General features: G+C 37.2%; 1 protein-coding gene across 1 annotated transcript in view; it reads right to left on the bottom strand.

Moving 5' to 3' along the window:
• TRIM24 (tripartite motif containing 24) overlaps positions 1-20777 on the bottom strand; it is a 63225-nt gene that overhangs the window by 2336 nt on the left and 40112 nt on the right. The window contains exons 7-17 of the mRNA XM_074164948.1: positions 20386-20532; positions 17644-17761; positions 14094-14359; positions 13271-13435; positions 11050-11229; positions 9083-9215; positions 7856-7928; positions 6301-6469; positions 5418-5731; positions 2484-2616; positions 988-1062 (exon numbers count right to left, since the gene is read on the bottom strand). Coding sequence (XP_074021049.1) covers positions 988-1062; positions 2484-2616; positions 5418-5731; positions 6301-6469; positions 7856-7928; positions 9083-9215; positions 11050-11229; positions 13271-13435; positions 14094-14359; positions 17644-17761; positions 20386-20532 — 1773 coding nt within the window. The remainder of the gene's footprint in view (positions 1-987; positions 1063-2483; positions 2617-5417; positions 5732-6300; positions 6470-7855; positions 7929-9082; positions 9216-11049; positions 11230-13270; positions 13436-14093; positions 14360-17643; positions 17762-20385; positions 20533-20777) is intronic.

The following is a 20777-nucleotide window of genomic DNA, read 5'->3' as shown; positions in this document are numbered from 1 at the left end:
ATTAAGTTTCACTCTCAAGACCATCATATGATAACTTTGGCAACCCACTCAGAGACGGTATGTGGGTTGCTTAAAATGAATTTTGGTCAAGAAATATGTCCTTGGAAATGGTGGTAAATTTCAGAGATATCAATGATTTTGGTGCTCCAACTGTGGTTGTAGGATTAAGATTTATTCTTTCTTTAGAAAGAATTAGAAATTAGAAAATAAGATATGAAATCTAATGATAATATTTTTATACTTTTTCCTAACTAGATTCACATATTAATGTGAATAATACTAAATGTGAATATAATTCTAAATTTCCGTGAATTTAGTAATACATGACCATCATATGATTATTGAATTAATCTCTTGTGCCATTTCTCATTATTAAACTCTGTGGAATGTTCTTCAGAAGAAAAATTCTTATTCAAGTTAAATAAAAGGGGTGCATATTACTTATTGATTAATTCTTTTCCCATTGAGTTGTCTTGAAGAACATAAAAGAGGTACTTTTCATCTGATCATACTAGCTACTCTTCTGGGTATCCTTGGACTTCTAATGCACCCAGGTATTGTTTACCATTTTAAACTAATACATTTCAAGCTAATAAGAAGAAATTCAATTTCATATTAGTACTATGGAGCACCCTAGTTCCCAAAATCAGGTAATTTTTTTAAAAATCAAACATCCAATTCACCTTTTTAGTGATATCACTAAGCATTGTGAAATCAGCAAACTGTTAGAACTGACTTTTTGTGTCTATTTTTGAAGTATTAAGTTAAATCAGTTCTCGGGGAATTTTACTAGGAAATTTCTTTCCAACCCAATGTTTCAACTTTTTACTCCCCTTCAGACAGTTTTAATAAAATTAAACATGTTAAATGCACTCACGGTTTGGGAAACTTACCTCCTGAAAATGGACTGTGATAGGACATAAAAATGTCATTAGACACATGCCAACTATGCTACTAACATAAAATGGAAAGAAGTAAGGTACATACTGTGGGAGGAACTGGATCTTGAAAAGCAAGACTCATTTCATGACAGTAGAGGTATAGCAGCAGTCTTTCACACTTCTGTGTCAAAAAAAATAGATACCCGAGTAATTAGAGAATCCTACATGATTTGTTCTAAAATAAACTACAGAAAATACGAAACAGATGCTCAGTACTTCCCCCAGCCCCTAAGCAGAAAAGTGAGCACAGAAACTGTATCTGGAAGGGCAACTAACTGTCATAAATAGTGGCCTACAGTATTCCTTCTCTGCAACAAATATATCATTATCAACTCTCAAATGCATGCTATGAAACCTCACACAGTTACTAACAGTGTTATCCAGCATTTGCTGAGCCCAGCAGACATTCCATGGAATAAAAGAGCATGCATGGCTCTTGGTGCCTTACAAATCTTCAGATACAGCGGTAGTATTTTTCCTGATCTGGCTATAACTGCTCTGTAACTGCAAAGCTCATAGTGCCTTTTGTTAACAGCAGGAAGGAATATCTTTTCTTTGTCTATCCAAATATATTAAACTGGATCTTAAGCCTTGAAAGAGATTCTAAAAACAGTTTTGAGTTTTATGCTTGCTGATCCTTTATCAGAATATTTACAGGACTTATCTTACATTTTTAAAACTTACACTTAAAGCAAAATGCAAACAGAGCTAGCTTTTTTCCTTTTAGATAGCAGCACATGTAAATAATGGTGCTACATGTAGACTAAGACTCCAAATAAAATACTAATTTCAGAGTATTTAGAGAAGTTGCCAACTGAAACCAAGTAAAACACTGGTGAAATTTTCCACCGACAGAGCTCAAAACTGCTTAAAAAGTTTTAAATAATAATAAAAAACTACAAAGAAATAAGAAAAATAAAAAAGACCAAAAACTCCCCAAAACCCCAAGAATCCAAAAGATTCTGTCAAGCAGTTCAACTGTCTGCTCAAAGGCATTTTTTTTCTTTTAACTCTGAGGTTTAAGGGAAAAACAAAAGTTGGAGGCCCACTGCTTGCTTTGTAACTTTCCCACCAGAACATTCAACACTGCAAAAGGACTGCAGTTATTCCCAGTGGTTTGTGTTAGTCTCAGGATCAGTGTTGGATCTCTCTATATCCTCACTGTGAACAAACCACCTTAATTTATTAAAAGAATGTTGACAAAGTGCTTTAAAGACTAAAACCATTAGTTGATAATGGCAATCTATGCCAAATTTGGAAAGCACAAATGAAAAAAAAAATTCTCAATGCAAGGTCACTATGTACGACAGCTCTGTTAGAAACAGCACTTGGTAATTCCTAGAACACCGTCCCAGTCCAGAGCACCAGATCACATCCACTTCTCAGACATCCAGTGTGTGTTGTTCAGCATATTTACATGAAGGCTGCTGTGATCTCAGAGATTATTTTAAAAGTTAATTCTCCTTTTTTACCACCACGTTTAAAATATGCACACATTTCAGAATACAAGAAGCAGCAAGACAGTACTCATTTTATCCTTACCCTACGGTCTATTGGTGCCAAACCCACAGTGTCTTCCAATTTTCTTTTTTCAGAGCTGTGAGCAGGTTTATCACAGTCATATTCAACTTCTGGCTTGGACAAATCCCGACAGAATGTACAAATCCACTCTCCACTAAGGAAGACAAACAGACACATAGACCTCAGTCATGTAGCACACTCTTGGCAAAAGGCTTTCCACATACTTCTCAATAAGTTCCTCATTTGTGGGGTGTTCTTTTCTGCATCGGGTGTTGTTTTGTTGGTGGTGGTTTTTTAAACACTACAAAAGGCAGAGACGGCTGGTAAAAATGCTTTCTTAGAATTTTGTCTCCCTTTTAATAGCACTGGTGTCATTTCTGGTATCATAACAGAAAAATGGTTTGTCATAACAGACAAATGGTGTCTACCGTTCTAAGTACTGAAATTTTTCACTTGAGCTCACAGGATTCAACCAAAGCACTATTAAGAGTTCCGTTTCCTAACAACAGAGAGACTGAAGGAATTGTATAGGCCAAAAAGAAGGGAAAGTGTTAGAGTTATATGGTGAGAACTATATATTCTCTCCACAAGCTTGATCTACAACGTATTACTATGTACAGACTACCCTTGACAAGGTTTTTTTGAAAACTGGAAATTCTTCACTCCCTAAAACTCTGAGTTGTTTCTGATTTTATCAGTTAGTTTAGGAAAACCCTATAGATAAAAAACCAGCATAAGATTATGAGAAAATTAGTTCTGCTTAGTGATACTCTAACACAATTTGTGAACCTCAAAGTTTTGAAAAACCTATGAAGAGTCTATGTTTTTAATGTAGTTCTCCACAAAGAAACATGCATGCTTGCAGCTAACCACAAGAGGGCTGAATTGTACTTCTTACATAGTAGACAGAATTCAGCAATAACCAGTTACGAGATCTAACTGCGTGTATTTACTCAGAGGTCTGTTGTAATAATAAGATCTTTGTAAATGAGAAACAAGTTTCTGCAGTACCTTTTAATTCATTTCGATAGTAAGGCAGAAGACTTTCCAAGTTAAAAAAAAAATAAAATCTTACTGTTTCTTATTCAAAGTAATGCAAAATTTTCCACCATCTGCTAGTTGCAGCAGAGAGTAGTGAATAATGGGCATCTTCCTTCAAAGAGACTTTTATCTTCTACTGTCTTAATGTGATGGAGTTATTTATATGACAGTATCACTTCTATGCCTGGACTAGCATCACAGAAATGATGTGGTAGATATATAAAAATAGATACAGGCCATGATCTAAAGATCTTATGACACAAGAAAACAGGAAACACATGAAAGATGGAGGAATGATGCATTTAAATATCCAAGAATCAGGAAGAGCGTGGTGCATTGGAGTGAAGGAAAAAAGATGCAGTGACCTTGAGAATCTATAGGGGAAATTGTTCTATCCACTGAAAGCAAGAACAAAAAGCAACCATAAAAGAAGTAGACTGATACTGCTGACATAATAATAAAGGAAGTAGACTAACACTGCTGATATAATAATAAAGGAATTATTTTGTGTATTTGAAGGAACTAATGCTAAAAGACCAAAATTTGTGAAGCAGCGTGTTACAGCTGCAAAAAAAAAACCAACCCACAAATATGAGAACAAAAGTCTGATACATACATCTGAAGCCACAAGAAAAATTAAACTAACTGTGGTTCTGAAGTCCAGGAACACAGTGCACTTGTATTAATATGCACTTTTACAGATCTGAACACTTGACAGAAAAGTTGGTTTTGGCTGCCTTGCCCCTCCCCTGGACATCATCATCTCAGTTTCCACAGAATGATCCAGTAAAAAAGAGAAATGTTAAAGACTTATTCTTGAAGCTCTGATTTTAATAGGAACAAAACCTTGTAAGTATAGTTATCTACCTGCTTAAAGATTATTTTTTTTCTTGTCAGAAAGGCACAAATGTTTTAGCTTAAGTGCTTGCTGTAAATTTACTGAGTTTTGCTTATGGCACAAAGCTGTAACATAACATCATTTTATTAAAAAAAAAAAAACCAAACTGTAATTTGAAGTTTCAAAAGGGAAGAGAAACATTTTAATGTGCCATTTCCAGTGACATTTAAAAGAGTACATATGCTTGCAGAAGTATGCTTGTTCAGAGCAGCACAGAGATGACCAATGTACTAGACTAAGTTTCTATCCAAGTGTTTTACACCAGCAAACTATGCTGATATTTAATAAGAAAACCTAATATTTATAAAAGCATTAAACAATGAACATGTTATGACAGATGTTTCTATCCTTTAATACTAATAAGCTTATTGCATGGCATTTCCAATTTGGAACATTGCAAAATGCCATTTATTTTAATCCAAGATAATAATTCCAAAAGCAAATGCCAGTTAAGACTGTATTTTGAAACTCAAGAAACTGAGTAGTTGCTTTGTAACAGCCAATCAAGAAAGCCTACTTATTATTTCAACACTGAACAAGATGTTACTAGATGCCAGTCGCTACATCCCATGCTTGGACTGTAGCCATGTTTAGGACTATAGTAAATAATATATTTAATACTACATTAGCTTAGATTTTTCTTTAGGTTTATCATTATTATTATTAATATTACTACTACTACTATTAAAGATATGTAAATCTTTTTTGTCAACTTTAAAACTTTTTATGACAGGTTGGTAATTCTGTGGCCCAATTTTAATAATAGATGCCCATAATAGATGCCCTAGATATAAGTGATCTCACTTAATTGCAAAATAAGTGAAGAGTTTTATTATTGTGGCTGCAAATCCGTAAAGTTACACAGGAGTTGCCATGCAAATTCCAATTTTCTGGATTCAAGACTTCAAAGATGACACTGATTCCTTCGAGGCTGAAACTTCTTGTACCAGGTTTCACAATACAAAGCTTATGTCTTTCAATGCAAGTTTAGATGGAAATGAAGGGGTCATAATTACCTTGGAAAGCTCTTCAACGTAGGGACATGACAAGAAAGATGGAATACTTTGGGACACTTCTCACAGCAAAGAAGCTCCCCTCCATTTTGACATACTGCACACCAATCTTCATTGGGATCATCCTCTTTTCTGCCCTCCCCAATATGGGGGGGACCTATCCATCCTGTCTTCCCACTGGATGTGTTCTCCTGCAGTATCCCTGGTTGATCATCTGTGCTGTCCGGCGCATCTGTTCTTAAGACAGCTTCATCAGAAGTGGAATTATGATTGCTATCTAACAGCAATGAAGTAAGGATGCTTCTTGAAAAGGTGGCCTGTAGGAAGAAACAAAGGAAGCCAGATTATAATACTTATGTGAATTTACATGACCCTAACAACAAGCAAACTGACCAGAGTAACAAATTTATACGCAAGCAGCCATGCAGCTTGCAACCTGCAGGCAAAACTTACTATTGTACTATAGCATCAGTCAACTAAAAACAAGAAATTAACTATGAAAGGCTATTTATTGCTCCACTAATAAAAAATAAAACAGATCTTTGATGCCCCCGAAGTCTAGCAACCTTATTTATATATATTACTGCACTATGATTAGTAACACCTTCTAGCACCACATGAAAATTTGATGTTTGCAAGCTATTCCCAGCCTTATCAGGTTTTCAGTGGATAAAAGCAGCCTGATCACGCTAGTTAATTAATTGAATTGGCAGAACTAGTCTCATTTTGAATTTCACTTCTTCCTTTTATGCCAATAGCTTCAGCTTTTCACTTTTCCCCTGAAAAAGTCCCCAACAGAGTATCAGTAAATTATTTTATTCCCCATAAATACAAAATACCCTCCCCACCAAAAAGAAAGGATATCTTTTATAACTGTTAATATTACATTCCGAGGCCGGGATTCCTCATCTGTTTCTTGCTTCACTATAACAATTGGGAAATCAAAGTTCTCATTTGATGCACTTGACTCCTGCTTAATTCGGATCGGCTCCAACATAACAACTGGGACTTTGTGTGTAGAATCAGCTCCTGGTGGCCTGCTAGAGGAGCCAGAACTGTAAATGCCAGAAAAAAAGCAGGAAAAAGGTGAAATTAAGAGTCAGAACTGGATGCCTTTTGTACACTGATGCTTTCCAGGACCTAAGGATGCTAACCCATTTTGCTTCTTTGAATCCCGAGCACTACAGTATTACCTCTATAGAATACATCATCCAAGCCTATTTCCTTTGATGTATATTGAAAAGGCATTACAAAAAGGGAAAATTTTAACGGTGCAGTTCCAGAACTAGAGAATTACTTGTGGTTTTGACTCCTCATTGGTGCGAGATTTGCAAATAATCTCCATTTCTTTTAGGTCATACATAAAGAAGCACTTCCATTGCACATCATCCCACTTTGGAGGAGATGCAGCTGTATTTTGGGGAAGGACAGTGTTTTTCCAGAGCTGAACCACTGTAAACCATACAAGTGAATAGGCGAGATAAAATACATATTTGCATTATCTTGAAAGAGTTTCTTACAGCCTTGCAGCTCTACCAAAACTGGAGCCCCACTTTTGGAACTAGATCTGTCTTTTTTCATGTGTTCACTCATAATAGGATGAGAATGGACAACCAAACTAAAAAATATCAGCTTATTTTTCTTTAATAATAATTGAGAATTTTAAATTTAACAAAATGAATTCAAGTAGCAGCAGATCAAATCACAGTTTTATAAATGCAAGTAAAAAACTTTTCAGACAAACATTTAAACAGTTCATAAAAGGCCTCCACAGAATTTACTATGTAAATGGAATAGAGCAAAAGGTATTCTATATTAAAAAGCATCTGCATTTCTAATTCAACTAAGACGAGTATCATCTGATTTTTCTCTGTGTGAAAAATTAATCTCATGTCAGATGTATGCTCTAATTTATTGGAAGACATTAATGGATCTGCACTCTTCAAACAACATTGTGTAAATCTTTTTGTTCATTAATATTCCATCACTAAGGGATAAAAACATCTGTGTAGACTCACAGTAGATATCTAGTGCTGACTTAACTAACTGCATTATGGCAGAATATTCTTAATAACCCTCTTCATAACATCAGTTCCTTAAATCTGAAGTAATTTATAGTTCCACGAGGACTTTCAATATGCATCTTTTGCCTTTAGCTGATTTTTTTGAATTTAAAACCTAATTTAGAATTGGCATTCTTTTAATAATGCCAACCGAGCCATCATTCGCAGAGTTAGTATGTTTTTAAATGTGCTATTAATACATTACAAATGAAACTACTACTTTTAGAATGCACAGAGTGCTGTAATAACCATCAGGCCTGGCCTGTTAACAGAGAAGCTGAGGCAAATTGACTTCTACATGCATTAATGAGAGAAGAGACTGAGGCATGTTCTGTGGAGGTGGTCGTAACATTTTCTTCTCTCCCACTTTTTCCTTACCTCTCTCTGCTCCCAACACTGGAGGCACTGGGTGAACGGATTGGAGGGTGAATGTTTGTCACACCGACTCCTCCTAGGACAGAAGGATCACATTAGAACAAAACACAGGTCTGTGCCAAGCCCGAGACGTGACTCAAAGAAATACACAGGTTTGGGGGAAAAATTCTCCTGCAGTGTTATTTATTTAACCCGTATCTCATTTAATATAAATTCAAGACAGGATGAGCAGCATGGGATAATAGAGGGAAAGATAGGACTAAAAAGGGGCCCATTGCATGTAAGCAGGCTGGTGGGTCGGTATCTTTGCCTGGCTGACCCCTCCATCTGATCACTGCAATTTCTTTGTCTTACCTTATTAAATTCTAGGAGGTCTGCTGAGATGTGCTAGGAAACTTTAAGCCAGGTGAGCTGGTGAGTAGGAAGAACTCTGAGGGCCAGATATGACAGAGACCAAAGGTCTGGGGACCAGATAGCCGAAAGACTTGTGAAGGACATTTTTGCTGAGCATTGCTCCTGAGAAACCAGAGTGGGCTGTTTGTGCTGCCTCTGAATGCATTATCTGCCTGTCTCAGCTCATCTGCCCAAGCGTGTGAGCGCCATATGAGTGTACGAATGTTGCACCAGTGCTTATTGGGAATTCACATAGCCTCACTACGAGACAGATCGGGAAATGGGAGTAAGGAGCAGCTGGTGACTGCCTCCAGGCATGGTGACAGGAATCCCCTGGGTCCTTCAAGTCCAACCACGTTTAGCTACCCATAACAATAACTTCTCTGGTCAACCTGTGTCAGTGTTATACAACCCTTCCAGAGAAAAAGATTTTTTAACAGCCAGATTGAACTTCTCAAGTCACCATTTGTAGCCACTGTCTCCTGTTACATCATATCCTGCTTTTTCAAATACATGTCTCTTACCATAGTTTCTACATTTTAATTTGGTGCACCCCTAAGAATGCCATTTTTCTATGGATGTCTATGCAATTTGCTAAAATCTACTATGTTCTTCCCTCCATGTTTTTAAGATCTGGCCGCTCATTTTTGTTCACAACGCTAAAATATTGACTCAATTTTACCTTCTAGTAGGGTTTCTACAACTTTGCCTTCATTTCATATTTCTCATCTTTGATATAAAATAGAAGCAACTGATTCTGATATCAGTGTTAACACTGCCACTTTAGATTTTACCATTACACCACTTAAACAGAAAATTGCACCACACTCCAATTACCTGAGAGGCCTGGTGATGGTACCGATGAATTTGGTGACTGCACAGTTCTGTTCGACGGGGGTTTTGGCTGATTCTGCTCTGCAGTTCCATCCTTCCTTACATTATCCAGTGTGATGTTTCCTGAACAATCAATCTAAAAGGTGGGGAAGAGAGGGGAAACAGTTAGTGTTGGGAAGGGGAAAAAAAACCCACACAATAAAACACGCATAAAACCAACAATAAAAAAACCACACCATGCCTCTGTTATTTTGAAGGTGAAGACCAAAATGCATTTCACCTAACTTTAGCCATCCAAAAAGTGAGATAGTTACTTTAAAACAGACCATTTTGGTTTTTTCTAAAAAGAAAAGAAATGGCTAAATCCAGAAAGTGCTTTGTTTTAAGATCAAATGATTCTGTAAGTGCCAATTTTTCTCCAACAGCTACAGAAGGCTTTCATCAGACAGGTAGTTTTCACACATTGAAGCAAGAGATGAATTTTTATTTCCACACCTTCTTTTGACATGCTCACATTATATACTCTAAAAAAGATCATAAGCGATACACAAACTACCCCATTAATCCACTACTGTTTAACGGGACTGGAAGAACCTCAAAGGACATTCAATTCCATCTGTCCCACACATTTTCTGGGTGGAGGCCATGCATATTGACTTAAAATGCAAACAACAAACCAACACTTGTTCTTTCCACCCACAGGCCAGGCCAGATAACTGAACTCTGGTTTAGGGGCTTCCAATTTACCATTCTAACTTTCTGCAAAAATTACACATTCTGGTTTGATCAAAAGAAATGACCTTTTGAAATGTTAGGGTTTTTGCAATACATAAGATCATGTTTGGTAGGAAAATAAGTGATCAGTTTGGTATCAGTTACCTCAATTATCCAGACACCTCACAAATCCACTGGTATCAACTGCATTGACCTCTGAAATTTCTATTTATAAGCTAGACTTATTCAAAGTGTATGCAGAAGCCTCTGCTAGGTTAGCATATTTACAGTGATTTAGGCCATGTATAATAGCATAAACTTAACCACATACAAGTAGAAAATTCATAATACTGTGCACAAAAATTGGTATGCTAAAATGTCTCACAGACTCAATAGTTTTATGATCGTGTTGTGTCGTTCACATTTTAAGTCTGATAGATACCATGATTCTGTATCTATGTACTCTATTTAAAAAATAGAACACTTATCTGAGAGTTTATTGGTGAGAACACAAGACAAGTGGAGTTACAGCAAGTTATGACTGGAAAACCATGACATTTCAGATATCTACAAACCTTAGACCACAAAAATAGGCTTGGCAGTTAATTGAAAGAATAAAGTCAACTGACTAAAACTCAACAGCTCTAACATGGTCCTCTGACAAACACGTACCAATCAGAAGAAACTATGAAAGAGAAGTTTAGAAGCTTAAGAAAAGATGATCTTCTGATGCTTTGAGCTTCTATCACCAGCTCAAAGGCATGTTAGAAAATAAATGAAGAAAAGAAGTACCAAAAGGAAAAGATATACGGAATATATCCAGCATACCAACAATTAATACCTACTTAAGCTAGCCCTTCCAATGAGTTAAAAACGTATTAAAAAAATATTTAAAGTTTACCAGAAATACCATCAGCAAACCAGTGCTATCTACGGACACTGGTGAATGAAAACTAACTCATTTTTGTTAGTAACATTATGTGGGGTGGGGGAAAAAAATGCAGCATCCAAATAAACAAGTCAATTACAATTACAACCTGCAATGTTATTTTTCTTTGTTGTCCTAACAGCTGTCTCCCACAACAGTTCTGAATATTGCCAGCAACGTGTAGGCAATCCTGCATTGCTGTTGTCTGGAACTGTCTCATTTTGACAAACAGAGCAAGATATTCAGTCTAAAAGGTTTCTACTTCTCACGAACATGAAGACTTACTTCAAAACAGAATCCATAAAACATGCTCTTATGTTACACTTACATCAGGAAGAGATGGCAGATTGTAGGAGCTACCCACTGGAGAACTCAAATCTATCACAGGGGGACCATATGTCTTCCCATCACATCCTACCGCACTAGTGACTGTGGGACTGGATGGAGTAGATGTTGTGCTGCTTGCAGTTGAAAGGGCAGTTGAAGTTTGTCCACTGCCGATCTGCCACTGAAAAGAAAAGAGGATAATCCACAATTCAGCATTATTTTTTTCAACAGATCACATCTACTGCATATACTGGTTCTAACTCAGCAGTTAAACAAGCGGCTTAGTTCAGGAAGCTGAATTCAACCATAAAATCCTGATTTGCTCTGAAGTTATCTAATTTCAAGAACCAGTCTTACAAGACAAGGGAAGATGACAAGTAGTTGAAAACTATGAATAGAAGAAATGAATGTCTATTCTTAAATTCAAAGCTGTATCTCAGTGTTAAGTATCTATTAATATTTCATGTTGCATTGACAGTGTTGTGGGAGAAATATCACAGTTTCAGTGAAATAAAAGCATTACAGATAATAGGCTGAATGCACAACTGCTCTAGTGCTTTATTAAGTAAATAGCTATAGTGTCACTTGGACGCCATCAAGTATTTGATGTTGTGCTTCCCCTTAACAACTTAAAGTGATTAAGAATTTGAAATGCTGACTGGATCTCCACCCACATATAAATTTAACACCATGATATGAAGTGCAGAGTCAAGTCAGTCTAAATTTCTTTCTCGTTTAGGCATATGCAGTTTTCAATTACTTTAATGGAATTTCATGGCAACTGTAGGCAAAAATTGACTGCTCAATTCCTTATTAGTCAGTCATTCTATTTAGTGGTTTCCACTTTCAGAAAGACATTGCTAGATAATGAAAATACTTGAAAGAAAGGCTTGCAGACAGGCCAATCTTCTTTTCAGAGGCACAGAAGTGACTTGGGTTTTGTTACTACAGGTTCTCTTAGATATTGTACAGCTTTCTTCAATTTAGTTGGAATTAGTTCTCTGACATCACAAGCACTACAAACATGAATGGTATTACTCCACTTCTCAGGTCACAGATCAGATTCATTTGATTCTTCCCTGCTTACCTCTAGTGCCCTGATTTTCTCTTTCCCTCCACATACCTAACAACACATGTGTTAATATGCTTTTTAATAAAGATTTGCCTTTCTGAACATCCAGAAAACTCGCTCCTGTTGGAGCGAGTCCAGAGGGGGGCCACAAAGATGATCAGAGGGTTAAAGCACCTCTCCCATGAAGACAGGCTGAAAGAGTTGGGGTTGTTCAGCCTGGAGAAGAGAAGACTCCGGGGAGACCTTATAGCAGCTTTCCAGTACCTGAAGGGTTCCTATAAGAAAGCTGGAGAGGGACTTTTTACAAGGAGATGTAGTGACAGGACGAGAGGTAATGTCTTCAAACTGGAAAAGGGTAGATTTAGATTAGATATTAGGAAGAAATTTTTCACTATGAGTGTGGTGAGACACTGGAACAGGTTGCCCAGGGAAATGTGGAGGCCTCATCCCTGAAGGTGTTCAACGTCAAGTTGTATGGGGATATGAGCAACCTAGACTAGTGGGAGGTGTCCCTGCCCATGGCAGGGGGTTGGAACTAGATGACCTTTAAGGTCCCTTCCAACCCAAACCATTCTATGATTCTATGATACGACGTTTGCTTCTGTCCCAGTTCAACTGCTCATTAGCTGGGTATTGATCAGTCTTACTCAGCAGAAGTCCTATAATTGTGGACTTTTTTTTTTATCTCTTCATGTGTAAAAGTTCAGATTTGGCATACTCTAGAGAATGATGGCAGCTGCAGCTTTTTAGTCAAGCTTTTTCCCTGGTTCCTAGTGAAGTGACTAACATCAAGCTAAATGGTAGGATTTTCTATTTTTTCTGTTTGCTGACTGTGGTGTGCAGACCACGGCCATGTAAAATTTTGCATGTGGCCAGAAATCATATTAGTAGCAAACAAGAGAATGAAACACCTACGTAGCACACACAGTGGCTCACTTCTGTAATGCTTCAGCTACTTAGAACTGTCAAAATGAAAGAAACTTGACAGTTATCTCATTAAGAAAACTGTGGGTATCTTATGATAGAGAAAAAGGCAGCCTCTGTTCTAATTGAAAAGCACTCCAGAATCATAATATAAAAGTAAGATTATATAAAGCACATTTGATGTTTTATTTCTACATGGCGAGTGAAAAAGGGAAGGAAACTCTACCTGCTTTATAGCTTGCTGTGCCAAGAATGCCATTTGTAATGGGTTGGGCTTTATTGCTTGCCTTGGTAGGTTTTGATGTTGGGGAAATCTCATCTGTTGTGCAGGGAGAGCTGAACCATTGGACTTGGGGCTATGATTCTGAAAATGAATCAAGCGCGGAGGTGCCTGCATGAAAAGAAACAAACAAGCAAACAATTCTGCAAGTTAGCTGATATCTATTCAATGTTCCAGAAATGTTTACCAAGTGGCCCTTTTAAACTTCTGAAACTTGTAACAAATTAAGATGCAAACAAATAGTATCACACCGTTTATCTGAATGATCACACAACACATTGATTTTCAATGTTAAAAATAAAACCTAGTAGATGGTTTTGAATTCTTCTGATATAATAAATGCAGATACATTACAAGAGCCAGTGAGAGCATTTCCAACTTTGAAAGTTGTACGGGAGAATCACAGAGTTTTATGCAAGAAAGGCTTGGGAAAAAAGTAATGACAGACTTACTTTTCAATCATTTGACAAAAATACAAAATACATAGCTCAGCACTATATATGGTTGGATACCATATGCTTCTTTTTTTTTATGAATAAAAATAGGCTGAGTGCTACCACGCATTTTGCCAGACAAGTTTAAAATGCCCACTCAGTTGTCAGTAAAGAAAATGTTCCCTAACCTAGTTATGTAGCCATGTGCTAAAGATGAAGTTATCTAAAGTTATGTATCTAGACCTAATTTCTTTCTTTTTTTCTTATCTTTCTTTACTTTCTCCTTCAGCGCCATGGAGAAAAGAGAGTCTTCTCTGGAAACAGTCATAACTTACCTGATGAGAAGAAGGAGGTTGCTGCATGGTCCCTGGCATTCTTGGACTTGGTAAACCTACTGGACCTGCTCTGCGTTGAGCTTGCTGTCTCTGAGCCATGACCTGTTGCTGCATGTGCTGGAGTCGGAGCTGAGCTAAGCTTATCTGCGTTGGGAACTTAGACAGTTGGTTTGAAGGTAAGCTGCCTGGTGGCTGTAAGTTGGGTTCCATCACAGGGCTCTTGGGCATATGTGGTGGGGTTTCTTTATCTTCAATTACCAAAGAACCTAGTGTAAACAAAATAAATAAAATTAATACCAAAATATTGTAGTTAGCAGTAATGCTATTTTTCACAATTAGTTCCTTTCATATCACACGGTCTTGATTCATTATTGCACTGTAAAGAATGGATAAACATGACATAAAGGACTCCATTTATTTTGTTTGTTTCCCTGAAAAAAAAAGGTTGCATTTCACAGTAAACTGTCTTGTGCTGCAGCCTCCTCTATACAACAAATTCTCCTAGGAAGGTGTCCTAGGAGACACCTAATGATCCAGAAGAGCACGGGTGCAAAGTTTCAATAGGAAAGAGTATCCTGATCCAATCATCTGATAAAAAGATTTAACTGTATCATAAAACTTAAAGGTATTGTGATCCTTTCTGGCCTCTGAGTCAACATCATGGAATGCTCACATGATAGTCTCAGTTGCCACACACCACCAATTCTAGAATGTGATGGGCACCTCCAGGAGATGTTTCATCTCTCTCCACTGACTTAGAAGGAAATTTGACTAGACAGGTAACTTTAGAGATTAATGCTGGGTGAGAGATTTAATCTGAAGAGATATATAGTGTGATTACATGAAACTCTCCTGTAAAATCCTGGCTACCTCATCCAAGAAACATGAATTCCAATTACAACAGAGTTTTGTTTGATTCAAGGGAATAGCCTGCTGTTTGTACAGGGAAAGACAAAGGTGCTTTCTTTGCTTAAAACAGAGTGAAGTAAGGAAAGTTATGGTCCAAGCCCAAGAGTTAAAAAATTCCAATGATCTGTGGAAGGTTGCACAACAGCTTTTCAGTGCAAGTGGAAGATAGACAGCTCATACTCCCTTCTCTCCCAGAGATTTAGGGCTGCTTCCTAGGAGAGTTCACCTCATGAGGTGGGTACACCACTTGACAGTTTGACAATTCCTGTTACAGCAGAACTTGAAATCACCCTCTGCCACTTCTCCTCGTATCTATCAGTCTCTGTGGATCCTGTGCTGTCTAGCCTGGCTCATTTTGGGGTAGATTCTCTGAAGGAGGAGGAAACATCTTGCATTTTATATTCCACTCTTTCATCCCAAGAGCTGAGAAGCTATGCAAGTAGCATCATTCTAGTCCCCTATCTAGACATAGGCACAGAGGGAGTCTAGGCCAGCCAATGTACTGTAGTGCAGAGCAGGGCAGAACGCTAACATCAACAATACTATTTTCATATTGAAACTTAGTAATTTTGGTGTTGCATACGTTTTAATTATGATTCTACCACATCAGTCATTAACAAAAATATTAAGTATGCTAAGCAAAATGGAAAAAACCTACCAACCTACCACCTAATATCCTTTATTAAGCCTGTAACATGTCTAGTCAATGCTTCCCAAAAAGTGGGCAGAGAAAAATGCAAATGAGTAATACTGTTTCCCCTACACGGCTGTATGACTATTTCACTACAGTCAAAATAGATGTTTTATTTTCTTTCTCTAAAAAAGAAATTACCTTGACAAAGACTGGTATTGACTGTACTAAAATCAACTGTTAAACCTATCCTGCACTTTTATTCTGTTCTCTATACATCTAATTACATCTTCCAAAGCCTTTCCAGACTTACATCTGTGGTATAGCTATAGTATAGCTACTTACCCAAAGGTACTACAGAGAATGATTCCATTCCATTATTCTAGAAAAACATGGGCTGTCATACAATTTGTGGAATTAAAACACTTTAAATGTGGGGGGGGGGTTCATAAATACATTCTGAAATCCATAAGACAGCTATCCTATTAGTGTACAGATGCTATCACACTGTCAGCAACATGCAGCCTGACTAGAATTCAAGCTATTGCCAAAGTAACTTGTTTCTTTACTCAGACTTTATTTAATTTTTTCTTCAGTTGTTCTTAAATTTGGCTTATCTACAGAAATTTAACATATCTGATCATAAACCTACCAGTCTAAAGGTTGTGATTTCTGAAACAGATAATGTGTCTATCACTTGAATAGATAAAGTGTTACAAGAACTCCTATGCTGATCTATACAGGTGCCATTTCTGTTGCAGCACTTTTCAGAAATTAAGGGCACATATTTCAGCAGCTCATTAAATAAACAAATAAAAAGCAAAACCCCTCTCTTGACAAGCATCATCTCAGTTTAGCAGCAGTTCAGTTATCACCACACAGCTTGACAGTTCATTTCTGGAAACAAGAGATTAACTTTCAATTCCTTTCCCAAAGAAAATTATTTGCAAATAAGGAACTTGGAGAATTTCCCTGCTACCATCCAGCATCCTGGTGGGTGGGGAAAGAGCTTGTTCACCTTAAAGCACTGCCATAACACTTTTTTTCTCTGCCTTTATAGAGAAACATACATTTGCACCTCTCTCTACATTTGTAGAGCTGACTGCATGTTCTGATGAAAGGCAGAAAATGTCCCACAGGCATTTCACAAAGCATTCTGCACACGACTGAGAAACAAAAATGCCCATCAAGCTAACAGTGGAGAGTGAAAGGAAGCATGACAGCAGTTCAAAATCCTAAAAAGACCTCTAATCTTAAATTCCTGCTCCTAAGCTAATGAGTTCTTAAGATGCGTATCTCCATTACACTCAGGCTTTCAGGCAATCACACAAGCAGGCTACCTCCAAAACTTCCATGTTCTAGGATTCACTGGTATCATGAAACCCTAGAAACTTACTGCTGTTAAGAAACAACATAAAGACCGGTTTGGAGACTAGATCAAAACCTATTAGGATATCGAAGAAGTACATTTCCAACTCTGTTAAAAACATGCTTTCACCTGAATTCCACCCCACAACTTCAGGGAAGACAACCTAAAAGCCAGACAACTGTCAAAAAGTAGTATTCTCTTCCCTGTTCTTCTGTTTTTCTTTGGCATTCTCCTCTTCATCTCAGTTCTTCAAGGGTTATTGTTCAGCATGCCAAGGAGCAAATGGGGGTTCTTGAACATTGCTGCTATGGGTTTCAGCTTGGGAAGATGGGATTGAAGTAGAAGAAAGGGCTGCAATATGCAGAATGAGACTGACATCTGGAATCGTTTCTTAGGATGTGAAGTAGGGTTATAGATTGTGTTCCTTGTTTCAGAAGCCAGAAGGAGCCATTCAAGCAAGGTAAGTTTGTTAATATTTTTTTCCCATACAACACACTTTAAATGTCTTCCATGCGTAAGGAAATAAATCTAACAAATTAAACCAAGAAATGGATAGTGCAAAGGCTATTTATCGTCACAAAAAGAAAGCTGCTTTCAAAATAGGATCAAGACACCAAAGGGCTAATAAAACTTTATCATACCTAGATTGAAAATATTTTGAGCCCAGAAGCTAGGATCACAGTGAAACTGGATGGTGTTGTTAGTCACTGGTGAAGCATCACACCTTGCTCGGAGAAGATACCGTAGTCGATATGTAATCTAGAACAGGAACAAAACAAGATGGGTTTCTCTGGGGCCAGAGCCACGTATCTGAATAGCATAAAGAGTCTTTAAAAACCTCACAAAAAACCAAAACAAACAAAAAACCCAAACCAAACAAAAACAAAAAACCACAAAACAAACAAAAAAATGAAAAAGCCCCTAGAAAACTGAGGTCAAAAATGAAGAAATTTGTTCAAGCTACAAATAAGAGGTATTCTTAACACCTTTCCCTTATTCCTAAAATAGTTTTAAAAAGCAATCAGCTGCAGCCTAAGGAAAATTAATTCTTCTCCCCTGTAAAAATACTTATCCTTCCACAAACTTGGTCATTACATTCCATGACTTGAACTACTTGCAAGTGAAGTACAGGTTCACATAACCATTGTTGGTCCTCCCTCCCCCCCGCCAAACCTATGTTAGCCCATTCATTTTCTTTTCAAAGAAAAAAATATCCCATCCTTTGGGCGACAAGTAACACAGGGAATTTTCCTTTGTAATAAATTTAAGTTTTCTTCAGAGAGTCAATGAACAGATTTTATAAACCTTGCCTTTGAAAACTCTCAGATTCACACATATTTTCAGACTTTTCCAACTCCTTGGTTCCAATGGATTGGACTATGATTATGTTATACAATCAGAATACTCTAGCAAATGCTCAGTATTTATACAGCTCCTAGAATGAAAATATTTTCTTGCAGTTGTTTCACTAGAAATAACTAACAGAGGCACTGATTTTAGAAAAACACACAGCAGATACAGAAAAACTTTAGAGTTCAATACTTATTTTTCTTGAATAATAGATTATTTCCTGGAAAAGCTCAACAGATACACTTGGCAAAATCATCCTAGCTGTTTAAAATTATAGTAGTTATCTTTCACATCGGAATTTTATAAGAGCTTTCAGTTTATGAGTTTTTTCTTTCAATTTTAGGCAGGTCAGCTTTAGATCAGATACTAAAAACATTTAGCAAGATTTAAGTTTTTCTAAGGACCATGGAAAATTTTAAGCGCACCACTATTTTGAATACCGATTTCCTAGGATTTCTGTGTACACTACCAGAATCAACTGTACTACACTATAGAAATTCTAGTCTTTTGTCCTGTCACCACTACTGGTTGCACACAGTTCTTTTCATTGTTAGCTCCATATATTCCTCCTATTGTGCACACACATATATTGTAGATAAACTCATGCAAGACTAGACTAGTTACTTCCAGTCAGTAATAGTCGTAGCTACCAGTGTTTTATTCATGCTAGAGTACTAGGCTGGGAAACTCATGTCTTCCTGCAAACTGTTCAGTGTGCTGTTTCTCTGATGTACCGACGTTGCCTCCTAGCTGTAACTCTGCATTTAAGTCTGCCGGGCATTCCTCCCTCCTCGTTTAAAAGTGGTTGGATATGCCGGAGCAGAAGTCTCACATGCTCCTCTATGCATCGCTCCTCAGGAACAGATTTTCCAGATGGCCACAGACAGGTTAGTTACTCAACTCCCAAATAACACCAACTTTCAGCAAAAAATCAGGAGCCTAAAGCTCACCTGTTCTGAAAAATATTTCTCATTTGCTGAGGCTTTATGGGCTATATGGTCTTTTTCTCCAACTGTATATTGTTTATAAGATCAAGATGCCTGCAACGTAACTTGTCTTCTTAGTCACAGAGCAGAAGTCTTTGTGGCAACACTAAGCAACTATAAACAACATGACTCAGTTTGATGCCCCTTTTCTTTACTCAATTAAAAAATATTACTTGCTGAGGCAGTATAAGGCAGGCCAAATGAACTTAACTACTTGAACTAAGTTCATAAAACCAAGTAATATTCCTCTATCTATAGCCTGCAGCATTTTCATGAGTACCAAAAAAACCCAAGGAAAAAACACCACCAAAAACCAGCAACAAACCTAAAACCAACTAAAAACAACAAAAAAACCCCACAACCACAAAACCCCCCAGCAGGTTCTCAATTAAACAATGAGAAAAATCAAGAAAAAACTTTGTGATCCTGTTACAGGAATTAGAAAAAAAGGGTTTAGCATCTTTCCTCAACATTCTCACAGATTGCACAGTCTAGTACAATCTAGTAACCTCTGGACAAATCATGGTCAGCTCTTTGTTTGTTTCAGCTTCATTTTTATCAATTTTTGAAGATTTTTAGTGGAAGATGAGTCTGATAGAACAAAGGAACACATTAATTTTTACATTAAAATGCTGGATATCAAACTCTTCGATACGTAAGTACCATCTTTCTCTGAACTCAGAAGCTGTAACAAGTACTGAAAAGAATCTCAATTATTATATAAGACACATAATGTTTTTTCCCAGTGTTTCATGGTTCATTGTTTTCACATGGTTTTCAAAAGGAGTTGTCCCTACTTCTGCAGATCTACAACAATTCTATGGTAGTGTAACAGGAGAGAACCATGACCAGAGAGCTAAATTATTAGAAACATTGTGTATTTATGTGTAAGAGAAAACCATGAAAAATTATATAAAAATATTCAAATTAGTAGAAAGTCAATTAAAACAAATCTAATTTCCTAGTGTTACTGACAAGCGTGTGCATGTGCATCTGCCTTAACTATAGTCTTTACGTAAATGGAGAGTGCTATCTTCCTATCCTTACCAAGCGTTTACTGTAGAGTAGTGCTGTGCTGCTCCCACTGGAAACTGCCCATTTGGAAAAATTCATGACATGTTCTAGCTGTTTAGAGAGCCCTGCCACTTCCTGTTGTTGCTGCAGAAGTTTCATCCGATGCTCTTTAGCCAGAGTCTGCAAGCAGAAAAGCAGTTCCAGTCAAAGGATTTGGTTTACAGTCCACAGGCATTAGCTTTCATATTTGTAATTCACAATGATCAAGTGGTTTCACCTAGCCCTTCTAAAAAGCATCCCAGCCCCCCAGCTGCAGCTATCAAACAGAAAAGTCAGTATACATTTATTCAAGACATCGAGACTTTCTATGCAGATTCCCATTTTCTCTTATGGCACATTGTCATATATGTATGTGCCTCTCTATA

The sequence above is a fragment of the Numenius arquata genome, chromosome 2 (genome assembly GCF_964106895.1).
Source record: "Numenius arquata chromosome 2, bNumArq3.hap1.1, whole genome shotgun sequence".
NCBI classification, from domain to species: domain Eukaryota; kingdom Metazoa; phylum Chordata; class Aves; order Charadriiformes; family Scolopacidae; genus Numenius; species Numenius arquata.
This window is presented reverse-complemented; position numbering and strand designations above follow the sequence as displayed.